Source organism: Castanea sativa, chromosome 1 (genome assembly GCF_040712315.1).
Source record: "Castanea sativa cultivar Marrone di Chiusa Pesio chromosome 1, ASM4071231v1".
NCBI lineage: Eukaryota > Viridiplantae > Streptophyta > Magnoliopsida > Fagales > Fagaceae > Castanea > Castanea sativa.
The window spans coordinates 37406310-37420652 of NC_134013.1; the positions used below are offsets into that span (position 1 = coordinate 37406310).

General features: G+C 36.0%; 2 protein-coding genes across 2 annotated transcripts; both read left to right on the forward strand.

The window, feature by feature from the left end:
• The first annotated feature begins 5526 nt into the window (after positions 1-5526).
• On the forward strand, positions 5527-8251 carry LOC142608850 (pentatricopeptide repeat-containing protein At3g29230-like). Its single transcript, XM_075780513.1, has 2 exons — positions 5527-7356; positions 8061-8251. Exon 1 carries the CDS (start codon positions 5534-5536, stop codon positions 7334-7336), a length of 1803 nt encoding a protein of 600 aa, XP_075636628.1. The 5' UTR covers positions 5527-5533; the 3' UTR covers positions 7337-7356; positions 8061-8251.
• Positions 8252-10370: 2119 nt separating this feature from the next.
• Positions 10371-11748, forward strand: LOC142622672 (uncharacterized). The gene is made up of 2 exons (XM_075796200.1): positions 10371-10604; positions 10710-11748. The coding sequence occupies exons 1-2, from the start codon at positions 10460-10462 to the stop codon at positions 11489-11491; spliced, it is 927 nt and encodes a 308-aa protein (XP_075652315.1). The 5' UTR covers positions 10371-10459; the 3' UTR covers positions 11492-11748.
• Positions 11749-14343: the final 2595 nt, after the last annotated feature.

Sequence of the window (14343 nt, forward strand, 5' to 3'; positions counted from 1 at the left end):
AATGGCCTGTTTGGATGTTTAAAAAAGGAGGGAGAGTAGAGTAGAGGGAGGGAGAGTAATTTAAATCCCTTGTTTGGAAGTTTTTTAAGGGAAGAGGGGGAGGAATTTGGGGGGGTTTCAACTACCTCTAACCCTTCATTTTTAATTCCCCCAAATTGGAGAGATTTGGAGGGAGAGTAGAGTAGATAAATTATTGACCAAATGAATTCTCCAATTTACCCTTTTTAAATTAACAAAATTACAAACCAATTAATCATAGACCAATATTGCAATTTATTTTCAAATATGGGTAAATTTGTCTATTTAATCATTTCCTCTCCTCTCCATCTCAAATTTAAAAACATCCAAACAAGGGGAAGGGATAATTACTCCATTCCCCCTTACTAATTTTAAAAACATCCAAACAAGGTGGAGGGTAATTATTTCACTCTACTCTCCTCCCCACTACTCTCCTCTCCTCTACTCTCCTTCCTCTCTAAACTTCCAAACAGACCATAAGGGATGAGACACAACAACTGGACTTCCTTAGGGTGGCTGATCTCTTTGACAAAACAGGGAGGGCGTGGGATGTTCAAAAACTACATGCCACTTTTGATGATGCATCGATAGAAGCTATTTTGAAGATTCCTATTCCAATGTTCCAAAAGGAAGACAAACTCGTGTGGGTGCTTGATAGAAAAGGTGTCTTTTCTGTGAGATCTGCTTATGGTGCTAATCAGAGCATCCATTTTGATGATACTAATAAAAATATCTGGATAGGAATTTGGAGAGCAAAAATTCATGAACAATTGAAACTTTTCCTATGGAGGATTGCAAACAACGCTCTTCCAACAAAGTCCAGATTGGCTCTGTTTTGCAAGGAAGTGACACCTCTTGCCCTCTCTGTGAAGCTGAAGAAGAATCTATCCTGCATCTTTTTTCTACGTGTTCATTGGCAAGATTTTTGTGGTTTGAAAATTGCTGGGGTGTTCACATACCATTTAATTCCCTAAAAGACTTTGTGCCTTTCATTATTAAGGCCCCATCCCAAGAGATACAGCAGGTATGGGAGAAAGATTTCAAATTAAAGGCGACACTAGTGCTAGAATCACTATGGAAAATCAGAAATGAAAAAAAAAAATTCAACAAAAAAGTCCTGTTGTAAGTGAAGTCCAAAACTCTTTGATTAAAAGATTCAGGGAGTTTAAGAGAGATGAGAAACAAAGCTCACACCACCTTCCTCCAAAGCCCAGCATGAAATTGTGCAATCCCCCTATGGGTACCATAAAAATAAACTGTGATGCAGCTGTGTCCCCACACAAAGTAGCTCTAGCCATTATTGTTCGTGACCACAATGGAGATCTAGTTTGGGCAGAAACGAATATCATCCCTGGTTGCTCTTCATTGGTGGCTGAAGCTTCAGCTATAAGATTGGGTGTGCAAGTTGCTACAGAGGGAATTGGAGTAGAGCTGTATTAGAGAGCGACTCGAAGGAATGCATCCTTCAATTATCTCATCCAATGGAGACACCGGCATGGTCTGTTGAAGGGCTTATACGAGACATTTGCTATATATGTATTTATTCCTCTCTGTTTTCTTTGGGACAAAAGAGAGGCTAATGCAACCGCTTAATAATAGCTTAATTTTGTATATTTATATCACTATTAGAAAGTATTATTATACATATTTTGAGTTAATTCATGCATTTATAGTTGGTTTTGGAATAATGTTGAATAATCAATTTTGTACTTTATTAAATTTTAATGCGTGAATTTATCTTTTGTAGGATAATGAAATTAAATAAATGGATTTATGCAAAGAAAAAAGTTAATGGACTTTGCTTGTACAAGGTTCATGATGAAGTCAAAGAAGGCCAACCCAATTAAATTTGAGTCCAATTGGAGCCAAGAATTAAAGAAAAATTGCATCAAATCCAAGTCCAATTCGGATTAGGATTCTAGCCTGCGCACCAGTTAATATTTGGAACATAACTTTTGACTCAAATGTCCAATCAAGATGATTCAAGTTGGGTTGGAAAGTTAACTTAAAGGGCTACAACTTTGTAGTGACTAAAAATCCGAATTCTAATGTTAAATGGGCCAAAAATGCCAGTTAAGTAGAGCCTAAAAACTTGATATTTTCTCCAAACAGGAATTCAACTTGTAATAGGATTTCTTTACCTATTCAAAGGTTTTTTAGAGCAAAATTCAGGGGATAGCTGCTTTAGAACATTATTTAGGTTTTCTTAATATTTTTTTTTACAATTTTTAGAGTTTTATTTGTGTTATGACTTGCTAGAAGCCTTGCTAAGACAAGGGGTGAAACCCAACCGTATATTGGTATGTTTTAACAATTATTTATTGGTTTTAATGCTTATATTTTTATGTATTTGATTGTTTTACTCATCTAGAAAAATTTTTAGTTCTGTATAATTCTTTGATTTATCGTAGACTTCAGGCACGTTAAATGCTTAGGATTTCCTGCGAACTAATTCACTAGTTTTGTTTTGTCTAAAATCAATCAATTTCAGGAAACTACCTTAGACAATTAATTATTGAGTTCTTATTGTTAAATCACCCAACTAAAATCATCCTACTAAGATCATCCTTCGTATGAATTTTAGTTGAGTTATAAAATAAATGTTGTTAAGACTAACATTAGATATGTTGTGTGTGGATCCTTAAACCTTAGCACCTTAATATATTATTATTTTCTCTCCATTTAAATTAAATTTACTAAACAATCAAAAATCTCTTCAATTAAAATTAATTATTTTAGTTTTATTCTCATGTGGTTTGCTAATCAATTCTCTTTTTCTTGAAGATTCGACCTCGGACTTACCAAGTTATTACTTCGCGACAATCCTAGACTTGAGAGCATTATTTAAGTCGCAGTACCGCTCATACTCATGCCAAATGGGCGCTCTTTTGTAATTTTGCAGGCCCTGTTTCTTTTGCTGTTTGCCCCCTTTGTGTCTTCAATGTTTTGAAAGGGGACTGTTTTGTATAGTTTTCTATTGTTTTCAATAAAATCTTTCTTTGAAGCAAAAAAGAAAAAAAAACCAAGAAATGCTGCAAGAAAGGCTTACCTATCCACGGGTTCATTTTATATTTGTGTGGCGTAAACCCTATGAGGTGGGTCTTGAAAGTCTTCGGCGTGCACATTTAATTTGTTGGGAACAAGAAGATTAGCTTACAATGGGAGAACTAAAGAAATAAACCAAGAAATGGAAAGGAATGCAGAAGTAGATTAATGTGGCAGCATAAAACTTTATTATCCGAGTTAATAGTAATACAACTTCACGAAATGATACAAAATTCCACTCAACTTGCTCTTACAACACTCTCTTAATCTCTCAATTTTTGAACCCCCATCCAGATGGGGTAAGACCCTATTTATAGTGGTTGAGCTCTCCTTCCATAGTAGGTTGTGATAATGGTGGTAAGGGGATACTTGTCCCATTGGGTGTCTTTTCCCTCCTTTTGGACATCTGAGAGGATTTTTGGGTCTAAGGCACTATTTAGGCCGGTGATTCAGAAATAAATACAACTCAAGGTGGGGTCACCAAATTAATGCAAAGGTGACTGTTGCCCATTCTAGACGTTGCCGTTCCTAGATCGTTGGCACTCCTCAAGATGGTTGTGGCTCTCAGACTTCTTAGTAAAGAATCTTGTGTTTTGCTTTAGCTGAGGAGGAAGATGCGGTTGTGTAGATTGGGCCCCCAGAAGGGAATTCCTTGGAATGGGCCCTTGGTCCCATTGGTTGAATCAGGCTTCCAGGATTTCTTCATTTCTTTCTTGGGTCATTTCTTTCTTGGGCCCTCGGCTCTCAGCTATTACTAGATGAATTACCATTCCACATAGGGTTGTCCAACCCACCCGGCCACCCGCCCAACCCGCCCAAATCGCCCGTACCCGACCCGCTTCCACCTGATCCGACTGCTCCAGTGGTTGGACATGGGTCCCGTTCTCCAAAATCCGACGCCGGTGGGTCGGTTTCGAGTCCTCTCCTTTAAAACTCGCGAAACTCGACCCACCCGAAGAGCATGAAGGTTCTGCGAATTCTCTAACTTTTCGACGAGATTTCAGCCTGATTTCACAGATTTCGTCAACCAAAACAATCAGATCCAACCATATTTGGTGAGATTCGACAAGATTTGAGGAGATCCAAGCTTATTTTAGCTAGATCTCGACCAAACTTCATGAAATTCGGCGAGATTCGAAGAGATCCAAGTTGATTTCCGGCGAGATTTGTGGAGATCTAAGCTGATTTCGATGAGATCTTGACTATATTTGGTGAGATCCGGCGAGATTCGAGGCGATGTAAGCTTATTTCGGCAATTTTCGGTGCAAATGAATTGAGTTTTTGCAAATTCCGGCGAGTGTTTTGAAGATTCCGGCGACGTTTGCAGAATCCGGCGATCCTCTGAACCGACCGAAAACTACCCGAACCCGAAACCGACTCGACCGATTGACGCCGGTGGTCGATTTCGGGTCCCTCCGTCTTCCAACCGACGCCGGCAGGTCGGGTCCGGGCTGGGCCGAAAACCGACCCAGCCCGACCTGTGGACAGCCCTAATTCCACAATATTATTATAAAATATTAGTATTGATTAATCTATATTTTTTAATTAATCCGTAAATTGCACATATATAATACTAGTTATTTACTAAATTTTTGAGGCTAGGCTAGTAAATTTATTAATTCATAGGGGGAGGTTAGTGCAATTATTAAACAATTGATTTTAAATTTTATTTTTTTATTTTTTTTCTATTGATTGAATCACTGCAGGAAAAAAAAATCATTCAAATATAATAATTGAGATGCAAGAGACTTAGACTAGTTGACACATTTTGGTATTTCCAACTGAAACTTTCTAAGTTCAAATCCTTCACTCTAGTTAGTTCAATTGGTAAAATATTTTTTTTGTCAATTAAGAGATCTATGGTTTAAATCCTTGGTTTTAAAAACCGGACCAGACAAACCAGTCTGACCGGTTTAACTGGGAATTGGGCACCAATTTGATCTAGTAAAATGCCTAAAACTGGTGAAAACTAGTTTCCTGGTTAAATAAAAAACTGAAGGCAAAAATGGTTTTGCCCCAGTTTAGTTTTTAAAACCATGTTTAAACCTCATCTATACAAAAAAGTCAATTGGTGTCTTGACTTGATGATAAAGTGCAATTATTAAGAAGTGAATGAAATAGATTAAAATGTTATCATATCTTTTATAAAAAAAAAAACCATTGAATAATAAAATATATATACAATTGGGATTATTAAAGTTATGATTAATTTTTAACATGAAATACAATTGAGATTTGAGAGCCCACACAGTAGTACAATATAGTAGTACACACACAAGAGGAAGCAGGAATAATATTTATTCTCATATATAAAAAAAAAAGAAAGAATAATATTTATTAATCAAACAGTTTGTTTTAATTAAAAGTAAGATTCCCCGCCAGAAACAACAGAAGTCGCTACATTCTCAAGCGTTTTTATCTATCTTTTCAAACTTAATGAAAAACTTAGAAAGTCTAAGTGAGCTCCAAAATGCAAATTTCCATGCCAATCCGAACCCCATCATTGGTTTCAAAACGAAGACTTTTGGAGGAGAAGCTCATAGACCTCCACAAGTGGACCAACCTCAAACAAGTTAAGCAAGTCCACGCCCAGATTCTCAAAGCCAATCTCCTCCAGGACCTCTCTGTAGCACCCAGGCTTATAGCTGCTTTTTCTTTATGCCACGAAATCGTGTTGGCAGTCAATGTTTTCAATCAAATCCAACAACCCAATGTGCATTTGTACAATACTTTGATCAGAGCCCATGTTCGCAACTCTCAGCCTTCACAGGCCTTTGCAACTTTCTTTGAAATGCAGAGTAATGGGGTTTATCCTGATAATTTCACATACCCATTTCTTCTTAAAGCCTGTTCTAGCCACTCTTTGTATCCTATGGTCCAAATGATTCATACCCATATTGAAAAGTTTGGTTTTTGTTCGGATATTTTTGTGCCCAATTCGCTTATTGACAGCTATTCCAAGTGCGGATCCTTTGGGGTTAATGCGGCAAGGAAGTTGTTTATGGTGATGGGAGAGAGGGATGTTGTGTCTTGGAATTCTATGATTAGTGGTTTGGTGAAAGTGGGTGAGTTGGGGGAGGCTCGCCACTTGTTTGATGAAATGCCAGAAAGGGATACTGTTAGTTGGAATGCAATATTGGATGGGTATGTGAAGGCTGGAGAAATGAACAAAGCATTTGAATTGTTTGAGAAGATGCCTGACAGGAATGTTGTGTCTTGGTCAACTGTGGTTTCGGGTTATTGTAAAGCAGGGGATATGGATATGGCAAGAATGTTGTTTGATAAGATGCCTGTCAAGAACATAGTTCCTTGGACTATAATTATATCTGGGTATGCTGAAAAGGGGATGACGAAGGAGGCAATTAGCTTGTACTATAAAATGGAGGAGGCTGGGTTGAGGCCTGATGATGGGGCTGTCATTAGTATTTTGGCTGCTTGTGCCGAGTCTGGTTTGCTTGGATTGGGTGAGAAAGTTCATGCCTCTATTAAGAGAACTAAATTTAAGTGTAGGACTTCAGTGTCAAATGCATTAGTTGATATGTATGCAAAGTGTGCTCGCTTAGACAAGGCATATAGTGTCTTTGATGGTATGGCTAGGAGAGATGCAGTGTCTTGGAATGCCATGCTCCAGGGGTTAGCCATGCATGGGCATGGTGAGAAGGCACTTCAGCTTTTTTCTAGAATGAATGAAGAAGGTTTTGTGCCAGATAAAGTTACCTTCATTAGTGTCTTATGTGCTTGTAGCCATGCCGGCTTTGTTGAGGAAGGCCTTCAATACTTCTACACAATGGAGAGAGACTATGGGATTATTCCTGAAGTTGAGCATTATGGTTGTGTGATTGACCTATTAGGTCGTGGGGGGCGTCTTAAAGAAGCTTTTAGGCTTGTGCAAAGCATGCCAATGGAATCAAATGCCATTATTTGGGGAACCCTTTTGGGTGCATGCCGAATGCATAGTGCTGTGGATCTTGCTGGGGAGATTGTGGATCATTTGGTTAAATTAGAACCATCAGATGTAGGGAATTTTTCCATGTTGTCAAATATTTATGCTGCAGCTGGAGATTGGGACAGTGTTTCCAATGTAAGGCTGCAAATGAGAAGAATCGGAATCCAAAAACCATCAGGGTCTAGTTCTATAGAGGTTGATGAGGAGGTGCATGAATTCACAGTATTTGATAAATCACACCCTAAATCAGATAAAATATATGAGATGATTGACAGATTGATACAGGACCTTAAGCAGGTAGGATATGTGCCAAAAGCATATCAATAGAAGTGCAGATAATGGTTCAGGTACCCAACACGTTGCTAATCTATCACTTATATTGCTAGCATATTCTTAGTTAAAGGGACAGGCATTTTTGTGAATCCTCATTTTGTGGGACATTTTCAGGAAAAAGTCCTCAAGAATGCTTCTATTTTTTTTCTGAATGTGTTTCAGCATGCATTGACTGTACTAATAGAAGAAGGATGGTCTGGTTTATTTTTTATATATGTATACAAAATTATTTAAAAATTGTAAGTTGTTACTGATTTTGCAAGTTTCTTTCATATTCTGTTAAAGTGATCCCTACTGTCTCTCCATAAAGTTGGAAGAATTATCTTATCTTTTTGTTCATTGTAATTTATTTTTTCGTATTTCTATGCTTTTAGTATTTTCTGCTTTCATATGTACTAATTTTTGACTCACTAATAGGAGAATATTGTTCTATCAAATAATTATTTGAATATACCACGTTTTTTTAGAAATAAATTTAATTCCAAAGCAATTTGCCCATTTTAAACATGTATTGTCAAAAAGGCAATCACGGTAAGTATTTACAACTTTGGGAAATCATTTGCTTTTTGCTTATACAAACTCTAGTTTGAAACAACTGAATGCAAAGCACTTCCAATTTATCAGTGCCTCTTCCTCTAAGACAGTGTCAGTAAGTTCTTTGAATTGCTAAAGTAGCTCATTATATAATTCCTGCTTCTGTCCATATTCCAAATGTTAGGCTATGGATGGAGAGCACCAGTTTGCAAATTTGGTATGAGGATATTCCACAACTCACGAGCATGTATATAATATGAAAACACTAGGAGAAAAAGACAATTGCTGGGGGACCTTTTAGGAAGACACAAAAAGGAGATTGAGATGCTCTCCATTGCAAGTTATGTTTGTAATTTGTATTGACTTGACCCTTTGAAGAAAAGAAGTGAATGGAGTTGTTCAACTGGAACTAGTAAGAGTAGTTTACAGATGCACTTTGGCAATTGAAAGTTACGTTCACTTGACATTCTTCAAGATTCTAACGAGTAAATGCAATTAATCATGCACGATGATGTTACTTTTAATTTGTTTGGCCATAGAACTAAAAATTTCCTCTTAAGCTTCTAGAATCATTCTTTTTTATCATTCTCACAATGCAGTATTTATTTTGGCATAGCCGTTTTGCTGCTTGAGTTTGAGGTTTTTGATATTATAAGATGTCCTCGAGACATTACTCAATTAGATAAAATTAGGAACTGCATTGTCTGGTGCTAGTTTATCCATGAAAATTAATGAACTTGTGTCAGAGACAATGCTGCATCGTCTGGTGCTACTAGTTTAGCATTTAATTGAGCAAATATTGTCTTGACACTTTCACTTATAGCTTTTCTGTTGGTTTAGTGTCTCTTGCATTAGCATAGAACATTATGACTCCTTGTTAAATGTCTCATTTCCCGCGTAACTTCTTCCCTTAAAATTTGGAAATTTTGCACAGAACGGTTCAAGTTGAAAAGGTAGAGCCACGAGATAAGGTAGCAAGAAAGTCAATTGTTCGGAGGAAATGAGCCCACATGGGTGCACCCTATCTGATCCGAGTTCTGTAGTTTTTTTTTTATTTTTTATTTTTTATTTTTTTTTTTTTGAGGCAAAGTTCTTGGGTATTCTTAGTATTTTTAAGATTCCAGGATATGAATTTGGATTTCTAAATAATACTAATCACTTCTCACACTTTCTTTACAAGGAAGGACATACAAGTTTGAAGTTTATAAAGATATTTAGGGTCCGTTTGTTTTGGCTTCAAACCATTTCAGGAAATCATTTTCCGTAAAACCGTGTGTTTGGTTGCGCATGGAAAATAAAATTTCCGGAAATGCATTTCATTTGACCATAAAAATAAGGAGTTTGACCCGGTAATGGTTTGAAGTGAAAATTTTCACTTCAAACCATTTCCGGGCTCACAGACACGCAAAGAGAGAGAGACAGAGAGAAAGAAGAGAGAGTAGAGAGAGTTAAGGAGATCGCGCCCCAACCCCAGACACGCTCGCGAGATCGCACCCCAGCATCGACGCCGCCTTCGCGATCGCACCGCCTTCACGATCGCAATCGCGCCGCCTTCACGATCGCGATCTCGCCTCTCTCTCTTCCTTCTTCTCTTCCGGAATTTATGATTTTTTTTGGGGTTTTGTTTCTTTTGTGTTTCTTTGCTGAGAAATGATATTATATATTTGTTTAGAAGCTGAGAAAATGTGAGAAAATATGAGCAACAAGTAGAAAATGTATTTTTTATAATATTTTCAAGATTATAACTAAACACCTGATAATATTTTCCAAAGTATTTTTTAAAATGCTACCAAACACCTAAAAATATTTTCCTTTCTTAAAAATATTTTCACCTGAAATTATTTTACACCCGAAAAATATTTTATACCCAACTAAACACAGCCTTAGTGACAATTTAGATAATTATAGAAGCACTCTGCCTAAAAGATAAGGAATAAATATCGTATCCTACAAAATTTATGGTTCGTCAAAATCCAATTTCACATTTGCAAGAATTTTTGCCAGACTGTGAATTGTGGACGTGAACTTTGGGACTGGCATCCTTATCCAACACCTCACATCCGGAAATCGAATACACCCCCCAAAAAAGAAGGCCCATTTTCTTTTTTAGATTTGGCCTTTATCCGAACTCACTAGTGGACACTGGTAGACTGCCATGCGTGGTGACTCTAGTGAGTGGCGAGTAGTGACATGAAATAAGAAATTTCTTCACAAGTTGGTGCTCTAGTACGTCAGAAAGTAATAAGGAACAACAAAATATATAACTGGCTATGAGACTGACACGTCATTCAAAAAGGGTATGATTGATCCAATGACCACGAATAAAGGTTTGATTGATCCATGTGTAATGATGTTCAGATGCTTCAATAGTGCCATGTGTAAAGTCATATCCATTTCTCCATACTTTGACACCTAAAAAGGAAACATTCAGCTTGGATGGAAATGGAATGGGGTTGGGATTGGGATTGGTATTGAACAACTCCTTGTGGTGCACATTTAGTCACATTCCCCGTATATATATTTGTCTCAACTACTCTTATCCTCCAGCATCTTAATCTACAATTGATAGAAAGGAGTAGAACCATGGAAGCTTGTTTTCTCACCTCCAGTTCCTTCACCAAAACTACAGAACTTGTTCCCTCGATCAAAGCTAGAATTCTCAATCACCCCAAGAGATTTTCTAGGCAATTTAAGTGCAGACAAGTTGGCAGTCTATTTTCAGTATCATGTAAGTGGTTTAATTTCTTTATCACTAACTATCACGTACAACTGTACAAGAATTGATTTTTGATCTCTATATGCATGTAATGTTGATGTAAGTTAAATTTAATAGGTTGTTATATGGAATCATCATCCTGGCCCTGGGAAGATGATAACAAGCCTTATATTAATGCTGACTGGCGAGGCTTTAGAGCAAAACTTGTAGCTGGAGAAGGAGCAACAAGGTCCCAAGCCCAAGAGCCTCCCTCTCATGTTGTTGATCCAGATATTGTGGTGGATTATCCTCTACCTCTACCCATCACAATTGGTGATAAATGGGCTCACATCATTCATGAGCCAGAGAAGGGCTGCTTACTCATAGCTACTGAAAAGCTTGATGGTGTTCATATTTTTGAAAGAACAGTTATCCTAGTCTTGTCAATGGGGGCCTTGGGCCCATCTGGGATCATTCTTAATCGACCATCACTTATGTCCATCAAGGAAACGAGATCAACGGTGCTAGATGTAACAGGGACATTCTCTGGTAGGCCATTGTTCTTTGGTGGGCCCCTAGAAGAAGATGGTTTATTTTTGGTGAGTACCAGTGGCAGTGATGATGGGGTGAGGAGGAGTGGGGTTTTTGAGGAAGTCATGAAGGGTTTGTATTATGGGAGTAGGGAGAGTGTGGGGTGTGCAGCTGAAATGGTGAAGAGGAATGTGGTTGGGGTTGAAGACTTCAGGTTCTTTGATGGGTATTGTGGGTGGGAGAAAGCGCAACTAAAGGATGAAATAAGAGCTGGTTATTGGACAGTTGCGGCTTGTAGTCCAGGTGTAATAGGGTTGGCTAGTAGTGTACCTAGTGTTGGGTTGTGGGAGGAGGTTCTGGGGCTTATGGGCCCTAGAAAAGTTTGGTGAGACTTGCCATTAACAATGCTTCCTTCAGAGTTCAGACCCGCCCCAAAATGGGTGGGGTTGTCTTAGAAGTTAGTATTATATTACCACTTAAGGGTCTGAAGCACACATTAACCATTTATTTTGGAAAAGTTTTTATGGGTAATTGAAAAAGTTGTCAAAATAGTAAATTATTTTTTTCGTTTTTTCATAAAAAATTTCCTAAAATGAATTACTAATATATGCCTAAGGGCACACCTTAATAAAACTCTACTACTTATTACGAGTTCACTTCACTGGATGGTTGTTTTTGTTAAAAGAACAAGGGTATAAGTTAAGAAGGGATGCGTGCAATTGAGTAAAAAAGTAGCTTTTAACCTTATTGCATGCTGTATACCAAGACAATCTATTGACCACTTGTATGATTTACAATTTCCTCTGTTTTAGATGCCAATACTTTTGTTTCTTGTACTCAACCATGTGACTTTCAATTGGCTGCTCCCTAGTGCCTACCACTGGCTCATAAGTCATTACTAAAAAGAAATCATTAATCATTCAATGTCAAAAGATACATTACCTTGTCCACCACCGTAAGGTTTGCTCAATCTACATTAGTCCAAGTTCAAAGTCAACCTACTCCGAATGTTGCAGGGAAAGTAAGAATGAGAATGAAATATAACCAAAGGATCTCAGCAAAAAATAAAAGAAAAAAAAAAGAAAAAAAAAGAAAGAAAGAAATATAACCAGACAATCGAAAAGATTTTAGCAGATAAAGGTCTAACAAAACGAGAAGGCTACTCAACTTTTCTGCAGCAATTAATCAAAGGACAAATATAATTTTTCTATAAACATAAGCTACTTATGCACGAACATCTATATAAAACCTAAAAGTTGAAGGGTAATAATTATTATTCCTACACTTTTGTTAATGTATGCAATAATATATTATGTCTTTACAGATTGTCAGATTCTCAATCCTAATTATAACTTATCAATTATAATAGAACCATCACTTATCACTACCATAACTTTACACATTCTTGAACCTAAATGTAACTTATAATATAAAAAAAGTACATGTAATACAAACAGCTTGAGTGAAAAATTACTCTCCAATTCGTTTGAAAAATTACTATACTCTCATGTAACAATGTTGCTCATAGTTTGGCCGAACATGCACTTAACATTCAAGACTTTCTAGTGTGGATGGAGGAAACCCCACCACAAGTTTTTCATGTACTTTAAGTTGACATAGCCAGTTTATTTCAATGAATTTACAGATTTCTCCCTCAAAAAAAAAAAAAGCTTGAGTGAAAACACTATTTATTTATTATTAGTTTATACTCACCCAAAAAAAAAAAAATCATATTCTACTATTGTATTCATATCTGTATGTTAATGTAGTGTTCAAGTTTAGATTAAAGGATCCAGTTTCACTCATATTTAGAGAATCATATGTCATTTATATCAACTTCAAGAGATAAAGATAATAAAACTATTGACAAAAGTTTTTTTTTCCTATCTTTTTTTTTTGGTATAAAATATTACATGCAAGTAGTTTTCCTAATATGCTTTTTTGTGGTGTATCAACTTTCTCTGCATGGGACCGAATTCAACTGAATCAAACCTTTAATGAGCACATAAAATCACATACTTATGCATAATAATTTAGTTTAAAATATTAATGTGATAACAAATATTATTGATGTTACTTCAACAACAAATCACTTTCATCACAATGGAATAAATTACTTAGCACGGGTTGGTTTTACATTACTTTATTAATATAATTATTATTAATTTTTTGAGTTATGTTTACTAATTATAGTTCGGCATTTAGTCCACTTTGGTACATTCGGATTTTTTTGGTTCATTTTGATTCATTCAGTACATTTAGTCCGCTTTAGTCTATTTCGGTTCATTTTGGTCCATCTTGGTCAACTTCGATCCATTTGGTCTCTTTCAATCCATTTTGATGCACTTACTTCTTCTTCTTTTCTTTTCTTTTTTTTTTTTTCTTTTTTTTTCAGAATCATGGTGCACTTACTTCAGGACAAGACAAGACATGTCTGGGTTAAGAGTATTATCAATTATTAATGATATCAATTGTAATTATATGATAAAATTTTATTATAATGATAATCTCCTTAGAAGAATAAGGAATTTGAAACTAAAAACCTTTAGTTGTACTAAAAGAAATTAGGAAAATATAATGCATAATAACAATAGTTAGAAAAATATGGACCACTTCACAATATATATATCAATCAAAAACACCTAAAATGATAAAAATTTGTAAAAATAAAGAGATAGAAATTACTGTTAAAAATTTGTAGAGATCGAATCATATATTATTTCAAAACTCAAAATAATAATATATTCTTATGTATCGCTTGATTTTGCAACTAGTTACTTATAATCATAGTGTTCTTTCCTGTTTAGGGCATCAAAATTAATTAGTATGGTGATGATTAGTGACGAATGACTGAGGCGTGACTACTATCTTCTAATATGACCCCAAAAAAAATAATGAAGGAGATTCATTGGCCAATGTTATTTAGCAGCTTTATTTGTTGCCCTTCTTCCATATTTTCTTGTCAATTATCATTTTAATTTTTGACAGCACTGAGACAGACCAAACCAAATTGATCCCAATTTAAGAGTGCTTTTTCAAATATTTTATAAAGATTCTCCAGTCATTCAGCTCTAGAATTTAGACCAATCGTATGTTTCATAAACTTTCGTAAATTACTGCAGTTGCCATATGTGATATGTTGATTATATAATAAGTGGTCTTCGCAGTTCGCATGGAAGTTGAAAACAATTAAACATTTAAACCCTTTTTTTTCCTCAAAAAATAATTTAAACCTTTTTTT